The sequence below is a fragment of the Dreissena polymorpha genome, chromosome 1 (assembly GCF_020536995.1).
Source record: "Dreissena polymorpha isolate Duluth1 chromosome 1, UMN_Dpol_1.0, whole genome shotgun sequence".
NCBI lineage: Eukaryota > Metazoa > Mollusca > Bivalvia > Myida > Dreissenidae > Dreissena > Dreissena polymorpha.
This window is the reverse complement of record NC_068355.1, coordinates 209,639,823-209,660,819: the sequence shown is the minus strand read 5'-3', so window position 1 is coordinate 209,660,819 and position 20,997 is coordinate 209,639,823. Positions and strand designations below refer to the sequence as shown.

Below are 20,997 nucleotides of genomic sequence, written 5' to 3'. Positions count from 1 at the left end.
TCTACATCAGATACGAGTAAACGTGTTGGTATTGGCGTAAACTTGTTAGTTATATATTTCATTTCGTAAACATTTTTTAAAATCTACTTTTGACTTAATTAATATTTAATTCATTTAGATTATACAAATTCGACAATCAGTTCGTATTGAAACTTTGCGTTGTTGAATTCCATCATTTCCCTATTTCGACAAGTGTTATTTTAGTTGAACTTACAGAGCTAAACGTGTCACAAAAAATGTTTTAACACAAAGTCTTTACACAGGATCTTTTTGTAAAGTCGGGATTTATTTAAAGGTGAATGTTTGTAGATCCAATTATAAGTGAACGTTAATGGAGAAAATTAATGGAGAACGTTTTTTGAGCAAATTAACCGTGAATGTATGTCAGAATCATCCTTGAAAATTGATTAATCGGCAAAACTGTGCCAACTACTTAGAGTGTTCAGGAGCTTATCAGCGTGTTTGTCTATAATTCGTTTGTGTATTTACGCCGAATAATATATAGTTATCGCACCGTCCCTCAATTTGGGTGTCAGTTTAGATAACTGCAAAGTGTTATTCCCATGATCAGATGTTTCTCGCGTGGTCGTCAAATGTTCCTCATTAAACGGTCAAGGTCACATTCAAGGTCTAAGGTAATGTATTGTAATTCACGCACTTGCGCGTTTATATGAGCTATTTTAATATCAGTTCGGATTATTATTCTCAATTATCGAACGATGTGTCCATATAACTCTTATGCTCTTCTTTGAAAACGCAAGATTAGTATCCAATGTCAAATGTTATAAATATGTGTTTCAGTACTTTAACTTGTTAATGCCTTTAGAGATGTTTATATTTATTGAGACAATTATTTCCTGTTACCAGACGATGTGTCTTGTACAACTCTCATGCTCCATGGTTAAAGGTCAGTGTCAGAATTAAAGGTTAATTTGTTTTGAATTAGTGTTTCCGCTCTGTAAATGTTTAATTAGTCAGAAGAGGTTGCGTACGATTCGTATCACTTCAAATTGAAACATTGACTTCATAATTCAAGGACAATGGCCACTTACTTTAATTTACGTTATGTCACTATAAATACATAGGAGGAGTTTTACATTACTTTGAAATATCTTGCCCATGATAATCAGATGATGTGTCATGTAATATGCTTATGTTAACTGTGATGTTTTCATTTATTAATGCACTGCCCCGACCCAAAGCATATACTTCGGGGGCCTAGGTCAAGTCATGCGAAACGAATTGTATGAAAATGAAACGTACAAGTTAACCTTGATGTATATTATTATCCGAGAAATGAGCTTAGTGAACCTTAGATTTTTTATACATATTTTATCAGAACATATGTACATCTATCGCTAAATGTATTTTTCTCTTAAAAATGTAATACATATTACACACACATTACATTTATTACAATATGTACATACTGTCTCGTTTTTGTTATTTTCTGCATTTTGGTTATCAATCGGACGGATATTAATAAGTCAAACAAAGCATACATTACTTTTAACGTACATAATATATATTGATAAATTTATTACACGATGCCGATTGACGTACCAGAACAATATAGAATACAAGCCAAGGGATAGTGAAGCTATTTGTAAAAACAAAGAACAAAAAAGATTTATACAATGTTTCATACCAACTGTCCAGTCGGCATGTAGGAAAAACAACTGTATTGGCATCATGCGTGCTTATGCAACGAACATTGCTCAATACAAAGGCAACTGCGAAGGTCCAAATGTAGAATAGCGAGTTACCCCCATGGAAAGTCCTCCTGAAACGAAACATGAAATGTATACCGTATTTTTGTACCAAAACCCGTATCAACATTGTGCGAGTCTATTACCAGCTCTATAAGTATAGTAGTTTATGATAGAAAAAGTATACCTCAGTGTTCTTCCACTAAGCGTTAAAATTGTATTATAAACGAAATACAGTAGATAATATTAAAAAATTTAAACATCAAGATATTCATAATGTATTCACCCTAATGGTACTTTGTACTACGAAAACATGAGTAAAAAAGGTTGTCAATCAGCAAATTATGTTCGTTGTCGTAGCATAAAACATGTGTCTATGACTGACATGAATAGATGTATATTATTATTTGACACGAACTAACGCATGTATTGCAATAAGTGTATATTTATACAAATATTTAAATTGTAGTTACTGGAAGGCATTTCACTGAATTCCCCGCGAAGCGCGATAGAAGCGTTTCGGCCTCCATGCTCATGGGGAACGGTTCACGCCACGACATGCAGAGATTCATCATCAACCGATTTCCTTCAATGTAGCCTGAAATACATATGCAATGCATTAGAAACAGCATAGTAGGAGTCTCAAATGAGTGTCAACATGTATCGGTTCATCAGGAACTACATACAATATATTTCGTTTGTTAACATGTATAAACCGAAACGTGCAGATATTGTTTCCTGATAACTTATTACAATAGAAAAAATGCATATTATAACCATTCCTTTCATTCAATTACCTGACAAAATGTGCCATCCCCTGTCTAATCTGATACCGCACAAAGCACTGTTTTCTGCCGTGTAAACTCTTCGAAGGTTTATTCCGGCCATCGAACGTGTAAACTGCAACGGAAACAAACGAAATAGCGTTCTTCAAATATATCGCTTAGATATAATAATTTGTAAATAATAATATCGCTGTCTTACAGCATAGAAAGACTGATAATTAAGCATCGTTATAAAACTAAAAGAAAACTGTTGACTTTTTAACGATATAAAAATACTGTACATACAATGCCTTGTATTTAATATCCTTCATATAACAGTAATCAGTGTCGTTGATTAATTCGCAAACATTCGTATATTTATATAAAAAAAATTAAGAACTTAATATTATAAACAGTCCAGTCTAGAACAGCGAAAAAGTGATAAATATTTTTTTATTACAGTATCGCTGTTTGCTTCTACCAAAATACTCGACTTGTTAGATTAGTTTTCCCCAAGCATGTAAATTCACGAAAAAACTCAAACGCTACACACTTGATGTTTAACGACTTAAATAGAATAGTTGTCGATATTCAGCTTCAGTGATGCTTTGTGTTCTGCAGGTGCGATTGTGTTTTCGCGATACGCTTTAATGAATTCCTTAATTAAGTAATGATTAAGTATAATTCACGAATGAACAACTGCACATAATGTATATATACCAGTAATTTTAAATATCTTAAAGGGATCTTTTCACGCTTTGGTAAATTGACAAAATTGAAAAAAGTTGTTTCAGATTCGCAAATTTTCGTTTTAGTTATGATATTTGTGAGGAAACAGTAATACTGAACATTTACCATGGTCTAATATAGCCATTATATGCATCTTTTGACGATTTTAAAACCTAAAAATTTTAAAGCGTTGCAACGCGAAACGATTGAATAATTTGGAGAGTTCTGTTTTTATCGTTAAATTTTGTGAAACTACGAAGATTGCTTATATAAGGTATAAAATACTTCAAATATATGTACTCGGCGGAATAGCTCAGTAGGCTAAAGCGTTTTTACTTCAGGACTCTGGCAGGACTCCAGGGGTCACTGGTTCGAAACCTGGTCCGGGCAATGTTCTTTTCCTTTTTTTAATTTTATTCTTGATTTTTTTACTGGAGCTTTTACGATCCAATGTTTACATTTATCGATATAAAGCATTTAATGAATAAGTTAAAAAATGCCAAAATCTGTGAAAAGGCCCCTTTAACATTGCTCTTTGTATATGTAGCATATTGATGAAGTGCGTGTGCAGATACACATATTTTTTTTAACTAGTTTAGTTCAACCATGATATATTGATACCTTGATAATATCGCGGGGACTGGGTCTCCGAATTCTGTAGTACATGTTGAAAATGTCCGTTGGGACGAGAGACCTCATATCACTCAGGACCTCAGCGATGATAACTGTCACAATTTATAACAAAATGTAGAGTTATTCACATATACAAATATAGATTTTTTTATTTATTAATGCACTCATATGAAGTCATCAATACAAAGTAGAAATATAAAAAATGAGTGGTTTTACGTTTTCATAAAATACCACCTCTCTTAACCAAACGCATACACATACACAAAACACAGACATAAACATGCACGCATATACAGCCAAGAAAGGAAAAACATATGAAAGTAAATAACACAATATAAAACATAAGAAGTAGAATTTTACATTCCTCTTATGATAAGTATACTTTCTTTTTCACATAGGTTCATAAACACACACAATTACACGCATACACACATCACGCACACTCTCACACACACAACATATACTTTATTACATGCTTAACAGTATGTTTTATGGATAAATATAACAACAATAGTAATTTCTTTCACCCTGTGTTTCTGTACTTTACAATAAAAACTACAGTTGATAAAGAACAAACGAAAAGGAGAACACATATGACAACAATATTTTAGTAATTGCATGGGTATTGTGATATGAAAACTGTATATGACTATTAAGTTTCACTTTAAAAATGTTGATTGATGTGAATCCATTTTTGTTTGTGTGTTTCAATTTTGTTTTTAAAAAGGGCAATTTCTTCTTCTGTCTGTATCTTTAAATTCAAATATTTTAAGAGTATGTTAAATTTTTGGAATACATATCTTTATTTTCATATTGAATATGAATACTTTCATCAAAATGATAATTAAATTGAGAACTTCACTGTGTAATCTACTCTCTGTTTTTCCAAGGAAAGCAGATGTTTTATTTAGTTCAATGTAAATGTTCACGCGTTTTAGGAACGTTTCCAGTTCTGTCCAAAGAAAATGGCTATGTAAACATTCCCAAAACAAATGATCGATTTTTTCAACGCTTATTTGACAAAAATCATACAGACTGCTTTTTGTTAGTTTAAATTTCGTTAGAAACTTATTTGTTGGGATGATTATAGATAAGAATTTGAATTGAAATTTACGTTAGTCAGTATCTATTGTTGACTTAAATGGAAGTGTATATAATGTTCTTCAGTTGAGGTTTTCTTTTAAATTAAGGCACGAATTCCATTTTCTTTCTATACCGCATCGATTTTACTTTGTCATTGTAACTGTATATTGTAGAGAGTTCTGTTTACCTGTTTATGGTTTTCTATTATATCAACAAAAGTTTTCTCTGATATAGTTAATGCATTGATTCATTGCGTATACAATATTGATTAATATTCATTTGGTAAAGCAGAAATTAGTGAGTAGAAGTTTAAAAATGTATGAGAGTCAATATTGTATAAATATTTTAACTCATCAAATGTATCTTTTCGATAGTTGTACAACTGACCGATAGTTTTTATACCATTGTTATAACAGTTTGTCAAAAAGAAAGAATTGTAATTTACCTTAATACATTTATTATTCCATATTACATGTTTACATATGGGAGAACTTTTTGAAACAATATATTGGTTCTTAATACTTTGCCAGGATGTAAGTACATCTTTTAAGAACACATTTTTTTACTTACATTTTATATAATAGAATCATCTAGATTGCGTTCAAATATAAGACAGTAACCGAATTTGTTTAGTTTGTTTCAAATAGAGTTTTACCCAGCTCGCTTAAATGGCATTTAGAAAAAGTCGATTTCCGTAAGTTTAATGCAACCATTTTCATAACTTTGTGTCAGACGTTTTCTTTTTATTTTGTCTGGCTTATTGTCCCATATGATTTCAAATAGTGCTGGTTTTAATCCTTCTATTACTTTTTTAGATGGGTTAGGGAGAACAGAAAAAGGGTAAATTTAATTTGGTAGCGCAAATGTTTTTATTACTGTGACCGCACCTATAAGACTTAGTTTCTTATGTTGCCACAGTTTTAAACAGCATTCAAATTCTTTAATTTTTGGCATTAAATTGTTTTCTATGTTTAATTTATGTTGATTATAAAAATTTATACCTCACGTTTTTGCCCCATCAGATGTCCAAAATAAATTTGTTTTCTGTGTTGTATTTAGTGTTTGAGATTTTGAGTGATCCGATTCTCATGAATGTAGATTTTGATGCGTTGAGGTTTAGTTCTGATATTTTTCCGAAATGTTTAAGAGTTTGAACAAATGTTTCAAATGAATTAGGCGAACCATCATTTAAAAAAGTTGCATCATCTGCAAAGAAGGTCTGTTTTATTTCGGCCCCATGTATCTTTATCCCTTTAATATTATTGTTTTTATTAATGCAGGTTGACAGTAATTATAAACTTATAATAAAGAGCGACGAAGACAGAGGACAACCTTGACGAACAACTTTTCCCATTTTTAAATTCCTTGAAAGATGGCAATTGTTAATAATGACACTATTTATATCATTATAAAATATCTTAATCCACTGAATTATGTATGGCCCGAAATTTAGGTGACAAAGACATTTTATTATAAAGAGATGGTTCAAACTATCGAATGCTTCCTCAAAGTCTGCAAAAAATAGAAGTTCAGGCTTATTATAATTCTCTAGATATTCAATAACATAGAAAATTAAACTAACGTTTTCACCAATATATCTGTTTTTCACGAAACCTGTTTGATCAAAACTTAATATAAGTGGCAGAACCTTTTTATACGGTTTGCAATTGCTTTAGTTGCGATTTTGTAATCTCTATTCAACAAACTTATTGGTCGCCAATTTGAAATATAATCAATTCTTTTATCTGATTTAGAAATAGGAGTTATAATACCTTGGTTTTTGTAAGGCAGTAAGTTCACCATTTTCAAAAAAGTGATTTATTGATTTAATGTAGTGTGCTTTCAAGGTAGACACAAATATTTTATAGAATTCAACGGTCAGTCCGTGAGAGCCTGTACTTTTATTGTTAGCCATTTCTAAAAATGCACACCCACACTCATAATCATCTAATTTTCCTTCACATTGAGATTTATGTTCTTCACTGAGCTTAGTAATTTGCACCTGAAATAAATTAGAATTGTCGCCTCGTTCATTTGTTTTTGTTTTTTGGATAAAGTGATTCATAATATGATGCTTCTGCTTCTAGTATTTCATCTTATTCTTTTAATATTTATTCATAAATTAATTTATGAATCGTTTTTCTCAGCCTTCCTTTTTTTCTAAGTTGGCAAAATACTTATATATTTTTTCATTTCCTTCTATTCTAATAGTTTTAGATCTTAAAAAATGTCCATTAACTTGTTTTCATAAAGTTGTTCTAATTCTTCTTTTTTAGTTTTGATTTTTTGTTTTATTTTATCAGTCAAGTCAGAAGAGTTATTTTTCATTAAATCCTCTTCTAAATGTTCGATTCCTGAAATTAATATGTTTTCGTTCTTGTTTGTTGTTTTATTTTTTGATGAACAATAGCTTATTGTTTCATTGCGAATATTACTTTATATAAGCTCCCAAATTGTATTTGGGTTGCAATTTTTGTTTAGGGATGTATGTCATCTATACATTTTGTTATTCTGTTTTGAAATTCAGTGTCTAAAAGGATTTAATTGTTAATTTTGAAATTACCAGAACCTTTTCCTAATAATAAGTTGTCTACCCCCAATTGCATTAGAGAATGATCTGTTTGATACGCAGATATTAAATTTTGATGTTATGTTACATAGGTTTTTATATATCAAGAAAAAATCAAGTCTACAAAAAATGCGTGATTTACAATTAGAGTGCCAAGTGAACTGTCTTTTTATGGATGATTTATTCTCCAGATGTCACATAGATCATAAGTATCAATCAAGTCGTTGAAATATTTCCTGCATTGTAAATGTATTCTAAAATTACCATTCTTTTTGTCCAGTTTTGCATCTTAGACAGTATTGAAGTCCGCGCCTATGATACAGTTTTTATCGCTGTTCGAAAACAAGAATTCGCTTATTTTTTAAAAATGTATAAATCATCGTTATTTGGCCCGTAAATATTTATACGGGTAATTGTTATGTTTTGAATTTTGATATCTTCAGTAATTAATCGACCGATTATGATTTCATTGACATTTGATATCACTATTTGTGTGTAGAAATATTCCTACAACTTTGCTGTTGGTTTTGCTGCCACTATAGATAAATTGACCAGGCCAGTCATGCTTCCATAGCTCAATATTTTCTTTTGTTAAATGTGTCTGTTGTAACATTAATAGAGTGATTTAGACCTCGAAGCCATTCAAATACTTTGTTTCTTTTCTCTTTATTTCATAAAACCTCTAACATTTAATGTTAATATTGCCGTTTCCATTTGCTGCTTACAAAGCCCATTGTAGTTAAAAGTTTCATTTGATTTTTTTGGTGAGTCTTTATATACTGGAATGCAACGCAGATTCTTAACAAGGTAGGTAATATCATATATATATGTTTTATAGTGTTATTCAATTTGTATTTGAAAACAATGCATGATTTCATATTATATGTTGTTTGAAATTTTTAGTGTTTTTGTCTAGGTCGAAAATAATTGACGAAATGTAGAAAAAAATATACCTGGTAATGCATAAACAAGAATGTAATATGTTTGAATACAGTTTTCCTCCTTCAATCTGTTTTATATTAAAATATACCAAAATTGAAACTCATGAAAGAAGAAGGATTTGTATCGAGTTTACACGCATTTTTCTATGTGTATTTAATATTTGCCCTGGTTAAGGTGTATTTTGTTTCGTTTTTAATCAGTACATGATGTTATATAAGATTTTGTAGAACAATAGTGATATAAACTTTCCGTTTCGAGAAAATTAAAAAACGACAATACACAGACTTTCTATATGTACAAAAACAAGAAATGGGTTCATTGTAGTATGTCAAAGATATTTGCTTAAGAAAGAGTGACAAAAAATATTTCAATTTGATAAGTGATTGATTGACACTAAAAAAACAATCACTATTCATAATTTTCATGGAATATTTTGATATGGTATGATTTTAAATAAAAAGTAATACAGAGGTGAAAACAAAAGTACACAAAAAGAATGCATATATATATTTATATATAAATAAATATATATATATATATATATATATATATATATATATATATATATATATATATATATATATATATATATATATATATATATATATATATATATATATATATATATATATATATATATATATATATATATATATATATATATATATATACATAGTAGGTGCTATTATTGCTTTACATTCAATTATATATACACGAGTGTTATTTTAATTTGTACTGTTGTATGCATGAGTAAATATTTACATATTAATATTGTCGTCAATGCAAAGATATATATCTATTTTTTATTCTGGTTTTATAGTATCCAAATTAACACATAATATAAACATGTATATAATTACAATTGTAAAAGGACGTATGTGCACATGAACAAGTTTCAGGTTTTGCTTATGGACTCATCAAGTATCCAAATTAATGCATAATATAAACATGTATTTAACTATAAAACATGTATTTAACTATAAATGTAAAAGGACGTATAAATTTTTTCAGGTTTTTCTTATGGATAAATACATACAACAAGTATTACTACTTTTATAGTACCATTTTAATAAAATTTTAATTATATTATACAGAAATAATTGCGAGCAACTGTATACATACATCTATACATGTTTCATTTAACTTATCTATATATATATGCATATTTTATTTATATACACATGTTTCAACTGTAACTGTAAAAGGACGTATATGCATATTTCGGGTTTTCCTAATGGACTCATAAAGTTTCAAAATTAACACATACTGTAAACATGCATTTAACTATACCTATAAAAGGACGTACATGCACATGTTTTTTAACTATGACTATAAAAGGACGTATATGCACGAAACATGTTTCAAGTTTCCATTATGGACTCAAAACATACAACAAGTGTTACTACTTTTACAATACTATTATCATACAATTATACTTATATTATACAAAAAGTAATTGTAAACAAAATGAAAACATACATCTATACATGTTTCATTTACTTTTATCTAAAAAAATGCATATTTTATTAAAGGAATAGTCATTCTGATACGCGAATATATCCACTTATACAGGGGCACGCATATATATACATATACACATATGCATATATACACACATACATATGTATATATCCATACATATACACACATATACACATACATGTACATGTACACATATATATATATATATACATACACATCCAATCTTAAACATGTTATGCAATATTTCGCCGGAAAAAAAAACAATGAACAAAAGTATATGCTATGTGCTGTTGTGTTAAAAGTAGTTCCCATCTTAGGCAAGTTGATACAAATGTAAACTTTCAATTCGCTTGTACTACATGTATGTAGATAGACACGCATACGTGCGCGATTGAGTGGAGTTAATATTGATAAAAAGGATCAACTTTTGCGCACGTAGCGCATATTTTCAATGGCAAAATTCATGCTGCTTATTTTCAGCGTATAGTACAAAAAGTTTTAGTAAGGATTAATTTTCAAGTAATAGTGTCTAAAATTTACATGGCTTTAACATTTGCCTATACTTGTACATATATACATAGTGTTTTCTTTAGTAGCTTTATTTCTTGAGTCATGAAGAAGGGAGACATTAAAAATGGTTGCTTGAACAAACATTCCATATTCATTGGTTGAGGTTTATATATACCTAAGATACATGTGATAGCAATCAACGAATAAAAGCACGGGGAAATCGTGGTCATGTGTTTATTTTAATTTTGGTGATCCAAAACAAGAGGATATTGTGGTCATATGTTTATGTTTATTTGGCGATCAAAAACACGGGGATATCGTGATTCACTGTTCTTTTGAAAGTGTACTATAATTATCAGTTGATCTACTTAACGTCGAAAAACCTGTTGATAAGTTTAGGCCAGTCCATTCCCATCCACTGTTTGTAGTCTTCGTAAGCGATTGGTCGAATCTCGCTTTTGTTGTTTTGTGGTATAATTTGCCGTCCCATGACCAGACAGCTTCATTTTCAGGCAGTGCCTTTTTAATTGTCATCAACACCTTCTGGTTTATGTTCGTAAGGATTTCATTTATATAAATGTTTTAGCCTATTAAACACTTTTCTAATGGACTAAAGTACTTTTATGTCTCGTGACAAACATGATGATGATCGGCCTTGTATATTCTGCCTTGAACATACCAAGCCTATGTGATATGTTAATATCACTCATCTGCAGATGCAGCCCTTTTATTTTCTGATTTAACTTCTCGATGACTTTCTGAGTTGTAGTCTCCGCCGTTTCGCCTAATGCTGCGACGTGGTTGTTTTGTGCTGAAATGGAATTTTCTGGTATCCCAAATAAGCGGACATTGTTCTTACGGCTATATTGTCCAATAGAGTTACTTTGCCCCGAATGAAAATCTACGTACTGTATTCTTGGATGTTAGCTGAATTTTGTTTGTCTTGTTCTCGATTGCTTTTAATTTGTTTCTCCAGCTTATCAAACTTCAAAGTATGTCATTTTCATTTTCTTTCTCGAACAATATCCCTTCGAGGACTTCAATTTTGTGTTCTACTGCCTTTATGAACTCCTCCTTAGTCTGATTTATAATTTGATTAAAACTTTTGTCTTGTACTGAAAAGAGGGTTTTAATTTTTTCACTAATATTTGCAAGTTCTTGCTTTATATCAGCCATTTCTTTTTCAGATGTCTGTCCACTTTCAATTATTTCGCTAATTGTTTCTTGTTTTGGGTTAGCTTTACCTTTCTTCTTTTTTGTTTATCTGTGTCTATACTTGTATTTGTATCTTATTCACTGCTACTCGAGTCACTGTGCATTCTTTTTGACGCATCATAAATTGCATTGTAACATCAATAACTTTTTTGATGACTATACTTCCAATTGATCATTGTTGAATTTTAAAGGCTAGGCATCTTTTCCTCGTACATAGTGTAGTTAATGACAAACCAACATAGCTGCCTGTTAGCCCTCTACCTCTGAAGATTCGATTTGATAAATAGTCAATTAAATCAGTTTGTCTACAGAGACCGAAAAGAAAGGACTTTTTCTGTTACTGTTTATTCGGTATTCCGATTTATCCAACTTTAAACACTGACTGGTATGTTTTTCACGTTAAATCAGACACTTTTACTCCGGAGAAAAACACATGTCCTCAAATATTGATAAGTAAGATTAATACATAGCAATGCTATCTTAACGAAATGAAAGCTTGAAGTATTTATCATGTTTAATACTTATTTCGGCAACAACGTAGCACTTATCATGTACTCAGGATGTTGAAGTACTGTGAAAGAACTTAAATACGCGGGGTTCATATTTCGCGAAATTGTTACAGTTTTGAACAAATAAATCATCAGAATTTGCATCGATTAAACGATGTGTTGCCCAATCTGGCAAAACGCCAGTGGAATGCCCCATTGAAACAGATTTTGCATTATATGAACACCTGCACATTTAGGCTTAAAATTTTGCCAAACATCGACAGGAACCCATGTCAAATACGGGCATGAAAATAAGGCGTCGAAGATACAAATATTAATCGCACCCTGTAAAATCGCTCAATTTTTGTAATTGAAAAATGTTTTATAATTACGATCCATATCGAGCGCGTGAATTTTTCACGTGCCGTAATAATGTACTTGTATTACATACATGTAACAAATCAAACAAATTTACTCACTGAAGTCACTTCTGCACCCAAAAGATTTGGGGGTTAACGGTGTACCGTACCAACAAGAACATCCTTCACACATGACAAACATGCCTATGAAAACACAAACTGCGATTAGAATCCTCATTGTGTCGGGTTTCGTATGCAATCGTTTGAACGTCCTTTATATACCATTGGTTCGTTTTATGTTTTTACACAGTGATTGATAACAACATTGAATAGACATCATATTTTTTTAATAAATGACACATAAACGAATATTTAATCGACGCCATCCATTTTGTAAAAATAAATGATTGTCATTTTTGATAGACTGAACCTATTAAAAGAGATAAAAACCTCAGTATCCCTAGTTTGTGTTGTTTCGACCATTAAATACATATAAATTATGAAACCCAGAGATATCGCCAAACGGTTAAATCACGCTTACAACACCGATTCATCAGGAAACGGCATGCACCAGTTTTGATTACTTTCATATTATTTATGTTGTTGTTTGTTTCACAATAAAAATAAAATCAATTACGTTATTGTGATAGATGAGTCACAGACAATATCAATCATTATATTTAATACATACATTCTTAAAATGAAAATCGGAATGTCTTTTTGTCAACATAACCAAATCTTTCATTAAATTATTAAATTAAGTAGCAATATTTGGCATAAGACTACTGTAATTTTATATGTAAACGGTCATAAACGTAATCATTTATGTTTGTGATTTTTGTTTACAGCTATCACAGTAGTTGTCTCTGCTTTTAACGAGTGATCGAACAATAATTTAATATTATTTTAAATAATGAAAACGACTTTGTTACCAATCAAACTGAGACGCAACGTATTTTTTTGGAGAATAAGTATGACGTGTATTCTTAAGTAAGAGAAACACTTGGTGAATACGGGTCTAGATTGCACGTCAACATTGTCCAGACTGGAATACATCTTTACACTGGTATATACATAATATAGGGATAATACACATTTTCGAGGGCATGATCATCTGCGGGCGCTCGAAAAATCCGTTCCGGCCCGAGTGCGCAGATGATTATGTCCGAGAAAATGTGTATTTTCGCGATTATTGCATAAACAATTCACACATACCACAATAAATTGAAATAACAATAAAAAATATGTCTTATTTATTCGACATTGACACAATAATTCGATTATTTCATATGACGTCATACAGTTCAAGGTTGTGTTTTACATACGCCTCACTCGGTCATTAGAAATGACGAGGCTTTACCTTCGGATAGGCAGTTTTCGATATGAAATGTGTTTAAACAGTGGATTTATGCAAATTTGAAATGCAGCCGCGCAAAGTAAAAAATGAGGAATTATTTTGGAATTTACTGGTCGTGACGGATAAATATATCGTCAGAATAAGTCATTGTTTTTATAGATGTTTCTTTCGTGCAGGTACCGTATATCTTATTTCTTTCCAACAAAATTTTGTAAAAATGAATACTGCCAACATGTTGTCACTGAAGTATTTCAAGCACACAGCAGGAACGTTGAAGGTACATAAACACTTACATTTACAGCAAAGTATTTTGAAAGTTTTGAGTAAATAACCTTAACTTCATTGACGTTGCCAGTGAATAAACTAAAGCTGTTGTCAAAAGAGTGCAGATGGTATAATTAAAAAAGTGGATTAAAATATTATTTGCCTTTAATCCCTGCATGCATGAGAAAACTGGAGCTTATTCAGTTCCCCATTTATGTTTGGAAAGTCGTCGAAGGCTGGAGTTTAATTAACAAAGTTGATAATAACTATATTGAATCCACTAAGAAGAACTCAAAGAAGACTTGATTGACATGCAAGTATTTATTTCATTTATCTATGTACGTATTCAATAACTGATGCTCGATTGGTCATTGTCGGCTCGGGTACTACTTACATGTACCCCGTGTACTCTTAAGTATACTTACGTGTACGGTTAATATACTTAAACGTACCCGGGTGATATTAGACTGTACCCGAGTTGTATTCCCTTGCAAAATCAGATGACGTAAAACGATATTGTGTATCTACAACAAACTTCTGTTGTTGTTTTTTTAAACTGCATCAACATGCTTTTTGAGTATGGATTTCGATGATATAGATGCCCTTTGACCGAAAGTAGACATTAATGTGAACAAAATTAATTTAAAAAAAAAGCAAACAACGACCGATTAAGCGTTAAAATTATAGGGTACGTTTAAGTATATTTACATTACCCGGGGTACATGTAAGTATACTTAAGAGTACCCGGGGTACATGTACACATGTAAGTTGTTCCCGAGCCGACAATGACCAATCGAGCATAACTGATGCTTATCCAGTTTCTCGTGTATGCTTCAAAACTCGATTAGTCCTGTTGTATTAGATTTTTTTTATCGATGAGAAGACAATTTTATCTACAAAGCTCATCTAGTCACTTGAGATAGATAGCATAGGTCCTCGAATACCGGTACACATAATAAACTCATTCGTTCCAATAACAGACAATATGTCTTACAATGACTTTATAATACTAGTAATTATTTCATTACAACATTTTATATCATGCAAACTCTTTTGTGGGTGTTAATACTAAATATCGGTATAAAAGTTTTAATTGTGAAGTTATTAGTCGAAATTTACTGTAGCCCTTCGTCAAATGAACTATATATTTTGCTCACAGCTGGCTTTTAGAAAGACCCACTTTAACAGTCCGACTTGCTTTTAAAATTCACAAAACAGAACAAAAGTTCTACATGTACTTTCATTTTTCAATCAAAACTTTGATGAGATAATATATTCCAAAGTTTATTTTTTTTTAAACTTCAATCTTTTATTTTGTGTTCGGCTGATTTAAAAAAAAAATACAAAAAATGTTCAGACTTGTAAAATAATGTAGGTTTTATGATTGATTTGTGTTGGAAATTCAGATTTTAAACCACTATCCAAAACTCTGATATAAATAGCAAAGCAAACACTTGCTTGAAGTTGCAGGACTCTATCATGTTCATATATGTTACTTAAATCATAATTATGGTATCTCATCAAGGTGCAGCTACATACGAAGTTTCAAAGTTGTAGGTAGAAGCACTTTGAATTTAAAGCCAATGTTAAAACCCTTAACAAAATGTCAAGGTTTTAGCGACACGACGACGGACACGGACACAACGAGCTGGCTATGGCAATACCTCGGGTTTTCTCCGAAAACAACCGAGCTAATAATAGATCCCGTTTTTTCAATCAATTATAGCACATAAGGCACAATTACTTAAGAGGTACATCTAAAATAACTTTTTCCCCAATGATGGATGGTCTACATTAATATTTAAGCTTGAAACTTATTTTCATACATAATTATATTTAAGATGTTTATTCAATTTTAAACATTCGGGATTGTGCAGGTGCATCTGTATGTTTATCCGCGTCCTATTTCATACATATTCTAATAAACCAGTAAACCATGATGACCCTAGTCGCCATATATTGCTTACCTGTGGAGATGTTTCATGCCACATTTATTTGCTCTAAATCTCATGTTGCCCCGTATTATTTTTCAGGTTTTTTATACGTCAGCATAACATTTTTCCCAGAGTGGAGCTAATTTCCACACCTGAGGCATGATTTATACAGTCCTTTAGACCTTGTAGTTTCAGAGATGTTTCAAGTTTTTACTGCATACAATATATATTATAACATATAAGAAAAACATGTGCCCCCAGGGAAGGGCTAATTTTGAACCCAGGAGTATAATTTGTAATTTAAACAATCTTTGAAAGGCTCAATAGACAGCGTTTCATAAGAAAATATCTGTGCTCTTTGCCTTGTGGTTTCAAAGATTTTTTAAGTTATTATTACATGCGGGTCTCTAATAAGGAAAACACATGGGCTTCACCATAGCAGATGCCGTACCTTTTTGTTTCCATACATGTTAAAATTTAACTGGTTTTATAATTTGAAACTTCTGTCATATTTTTTTTTTTAATTTGAATAATTTCTTTATGGTCGAATATGCTTACCATCCGTACTGTTTGTCATAAATAATCAAGTGCCATTGTTGATTGTAGTAAATATAAAGAAGTGAAACTCCAGCTGCTGGAGCAGTATTGAATTTTTATTATATACAATTAGTTGGTCCTTTATTTAAGGCAAGTGACCGATTGCCAAAACAGTACAAAACAGCACAATACAAAACAACATAAACACATAAAAGAATAAAGCTGGGGTCACCGCCTTGGAACGGTCAATGCAAAGCATTGGAGGTTTAAACCGGTTTTAGAGCGCTCAACCTCACACTTGGCCCAGCAATATTCATATTCATATTCATGATACATTTAAGTGTAAATAAAATTTAATCTCATAGCATTGTAACTAAAATTGAACAATAATCAAAGGGAATTAAAACGCATTCCATGTAATTACCATTTAATTACTCAATGGTAGGAATGATACCAGAGCAAGAGAGTTACAACTTTTTGAGGAACGATGAAATGAAACTACGAACAACGATGAAATGAAACTCAAAAAATATACAAGTCAGACAACAAATTGGCAATAACTTTATGTTTATTTATTTTAACAATATTCAATAACTACGGTAAATATACTAAAACGTACCCGGGAATTTTAACGCTAAATCGGTCGTTGTGGGCTATATTTTTTTAATTAATTATGTTCACATTTATGTAAATTTTCTGTTAAATGACCTCTATTATCGAAACTCATACTCAAGAAGCATGTTGGTGCAGTTTCATTAAAAGAAAAGTTTGTTTAATATAAACAATATCGTTTTACGTTAATCGGTAGCGCGTTTTACGACATCAGATTTTTGGCAAGAATACATCTCGGGTCCAGTTTAATATCGACCGGGTACGTTTAAGTATTTTTTCCGTACCCGGGGTACATGTAAGTATCCTTAAGAGTACCCAGGGTACATGTAAGTAGTAGCCGAGCCGACTATGACCAATCGAGTCTTAGTGATGACTGACCGGGAAGCGCGTCCAGGTTATTGGCTACAACCTGGCTATTTTTGCAATCTAATTTTCGAAAAAGATGGTGAAACATATAAAGTTATTGATATAGTTAAACAGTGGCCAGTGCCTATGTATCTCAAACTGTTAAATAAATTTATGTTTATTTATTTCAACGATATTCAATAACTACAGTAGGCAATACATGTATACAATTAATAGGATGTTAATGTTTTCTTTCTTTCAGTACAAAATAGAATAATTTGTTAACCTACCATTGAACGAGATCTTTAACATTTGACATTCCCGGACAAATTTATTATGGTGACACATATAAAGTTATTGATATAGCTAAACAGTGGCCAGTGCATATGTATCTCAAATTGTTCAATAAATGTATGTTTATTTATTTCAACAATATTCAATAACTACAGTGGGCAATACTTTGTTAACTTACCATTGAAAGAGATCATTCACATTTGACATTCCAGGACAAATTTATTATTACATACATGTTGTTTCAAACTAAACAGCTCGGTGTGGTCAAAATTCCTTAATTTAAATCGAAGAACCCACGGCCGGAAGTTTAGATGCGTGGTTTCAAATCACGAGTGTCTTCTGGGGCTCGTTTCAATAAATATCGTAATACACATTTACGAGACGATACCTTTTTCGAAGATGTATAATTGCTAAAGTTCAAATCATATGTTTATAAAGTTTCAGTACTTAATTACTTACATTGGCATCTATAGTGCCGTATATATTCGACGAGCATAGTGAGCTAGTTCATCTGCTTATTAAGATTACAAAATTCTCTCGTAAGTTAACATTGTCAAACGATCGTTTATGAAACGGCCCCCTGGTGTTTAACACTTTTATGACCCATACAATTTTAATGTAAGAAAAAACATTTTTGACATTACACTTCTATAAACTGCAAAATGGGACAACAAACACAATTTCTTCAATCTGCCACACCATCACTACATCTTACTGGTTAAGTTCTTCTTCAGACATTTCACTGCCAGTTATTTCATCAACTGAAAAGTATAATGTTAAAACTAAACATTATTGTATTATTTGTTATTAAGTCTTTAACATAGAATTATATAATAATGTAACCGCAATTACAATATTGGTCCAATAAATGTAATTTTCAATGATTTTTATTCTTACATCACTTTAATACTTTAAGGGGCACTTATACTGCTTGCTATACATTTTGTAGCGACGCTGAAGAGCATTTGCTGGCGGCTTAAAACACCAGAACGTCCCTGGTTCGAATCCCATTGGGTTTGTAATTTTTAAGTTAACATTTGCAGGTTACATTAGCACACAACATAATTAACTAACGGTTGTCTGAAAGACATCCCACCGATTTGAAGGCAAAAAGAAATTCATGAAATAATTTCAATAGTGGCGGGAGACTGAGTGTGTAGTAGGGGGACATATGAGGGATACTTAAAATATACTGCCTTGCTATATGAGGTAACTTTTTAAGTGATGGGACGATTTACTTAGAAACTTGGAGGTCCTAGGTTGAATACCATTGTGGTTAGGGGTTTATTTAGTAACCAAGCATTTACCTTTACCCATGCTGCCACTGCCAGTACATGAGGAGCAATTGGCTCCGAATGAAGGTGGTCTGCAGAGTCAGCCAACTGTATTATAAATGGTTTTGGCATAAGAACCTGTCTGTCAACTCCCCCATGGCTGTTCGTATTATCAGGAGTGGAATATACAACGCTGCATGACTTTTTTCTTGCTGCCGGACCATGGTCCTCATTGTGGTTTTCTTCTTGTTGGTTGTCATTGACCTGCATCAAAATTGAAATCTTAATATTCTTTTTTATTTTGGTATGTGCGATTTGTTTATGCAATAATAGCGAAAGTACACATTTTCTCGGACACGATCATCTGCGGGCGCTCGAAAAATTGGATTTTGAGAGCGCCCGCAAATGATCATGCCCTCTAAAATGTGCATCATCCCTATAATTCTACATATGATATAAGTCATCGATTTATGACAAATATTTGGACCGGCACGTCCATCAATGCACAATCTTGAAAGATTTGGATAGCAGTTCCAAAATCATCCCTGATACCTTGGGACAACAGTTTTGACTGTTCACCGCGCATCCATTAAATAACTGTTTACTATGTCAGGAATAAAATTATTATTTTTTATCAATTTGGTATAACTATTTCATTAATTACTAGTAAGTATTTATCCCAAAATTTTATATTCTTAAAAAACAAATTGTGTTTTTTTGAATTTCTTTCTTAGTATATAAAGCATAGGGAAATACCGTCGATATGCCCCTTTAACGACCAATCGCCGGTAATTCAGTGGGTGGGGGTATAGTAAACAAGGTATTACTCAGCAAAGATGATCAACTAACTCATGCACAGCAAGTATGCGAAATATTTATTAAATTGTTACATGTTTAACAAGTATACCTAAAGTTAAATAACACCTTGTACTGTGCTTACTTTGTTCTGTTGCAAGTGTCGTCTGCACCCTGGAAGTCTGTGCAGGCTCGAGTTCGTGGCGAAAGACTTGGCGTGTTTTCCCGTCCGATAAGTAGCGAATGAGATACAAAGGCACTGGTCACTGATTAACTATATCAATAACTTTATATGGTCACCATCTTTTTCGAAAATTAGAATGCAAAAATAGCCAGGTTGTGGCCAATAACCTGGACGCGCTTCCCGGTCAGTCATTATCAAGGGAAGTAACGCGCGTGGACCAGTTTATCATTGTGACGTCACCATCTCTGTATATAATGTGCCAGTTTTATTGATATGAAAAACTTAATAATAATTTTGTTAATAACACGGGTAAATACCGGTGAAGTGTTAATTTATTGCGAATACCACCATTACACGTAATAACGGGTCGAGTTCGGTAAGCGCGCAAGCGTTTGGGAGCGTGTTTAATGTACCGATTTACCCGTTATAAATAGCTGATGTTCTCTTTAATCGTATATTTTTTGCATTTGCAGAATAACTAAATGGCATCAACTCCTTTACAAGTGTAATATGGTGTTAAACAAGTCCATAAAATCATCCGGAATATCGCGTAAATCTATATGCAGACTATAGGCAAAGAAGCCAATTTGGTGTTAGCTTGTCTAGGTTTTCTTCCCGCTGAGCCACGTGATTGAGTGGGCGGAGCGATCACTGATAAGGCGTCATGTCAATATCAAAGCCATGTTCAAAACTGGGTCAAAAACTAAGTCATCAGGTCAAGTCTTTGACAATTGGTTTACATTAAACTCAAGTAAGTGATTCAGGACCGTAGAAGCTCTGATGTTAATTATAGGATGGTACCTTGTTTTTAATGATCCAGTGAATTCTCATTGTATAAATTGTTCTATGCACATGCATCATTTTCATTGTAGTATCATGCAGTCGCCCTTCCAACTGGTATACATTTATATGACAACA

At 31.9% G+C, this 20,997-nt stretch overlaps 1 protein-coding gene and 1 long non-coding RNA gene across 2 annotated transcripts; both read right to left on the bottom strand.

Annotated features, from left to right (window-relative positions):
• Positions 1–1,524: 1,524 nt before the first annotated feature.
• LOC127867932 (uncharacterized) lies at positions 1,525–12,728 on the bottom strand. Its single transcript, XM_052409453.1, has 5 exons — positions 12,604–12,728; positions 3,824–3,927; positions 2,507–2,609; positions 2,183–2,307; positions 1,525–1,783 (listed from the first exon to the last, which is right to left on the bottom strand). Exons 1-5 carry the CDS (start codon positions 12,719–12,721, stop codon positions 1,763–1,765), a joined length of 471 nt encoding a protein of 156 aa, XP_052265413.1. The 5' UTR covers positions 12,722–12,728; the 3' UTR covers positions 1,525–1,762.
• A 4,971-nt stretch (positions 12,729–17,699) lies between these two features.
• LOC127867924 (uncharacterized) lies at positions 17,700–20,272 on the bottom strand. The gene is made up of 3 exons (XR_008043809.1): positions 20,041–20,272; positions 19,134–19,364; positions 17,700–18,587 (listed from the first exon to the last, which is right to left on the bottom strand). It is a non-coding gene; the product is annotated as an uncharacterized LOC127867924 (long non-coding RNA).
• Between the last annotated feature and the right edge of the window lie 725 nt (positions 20,273–20,997).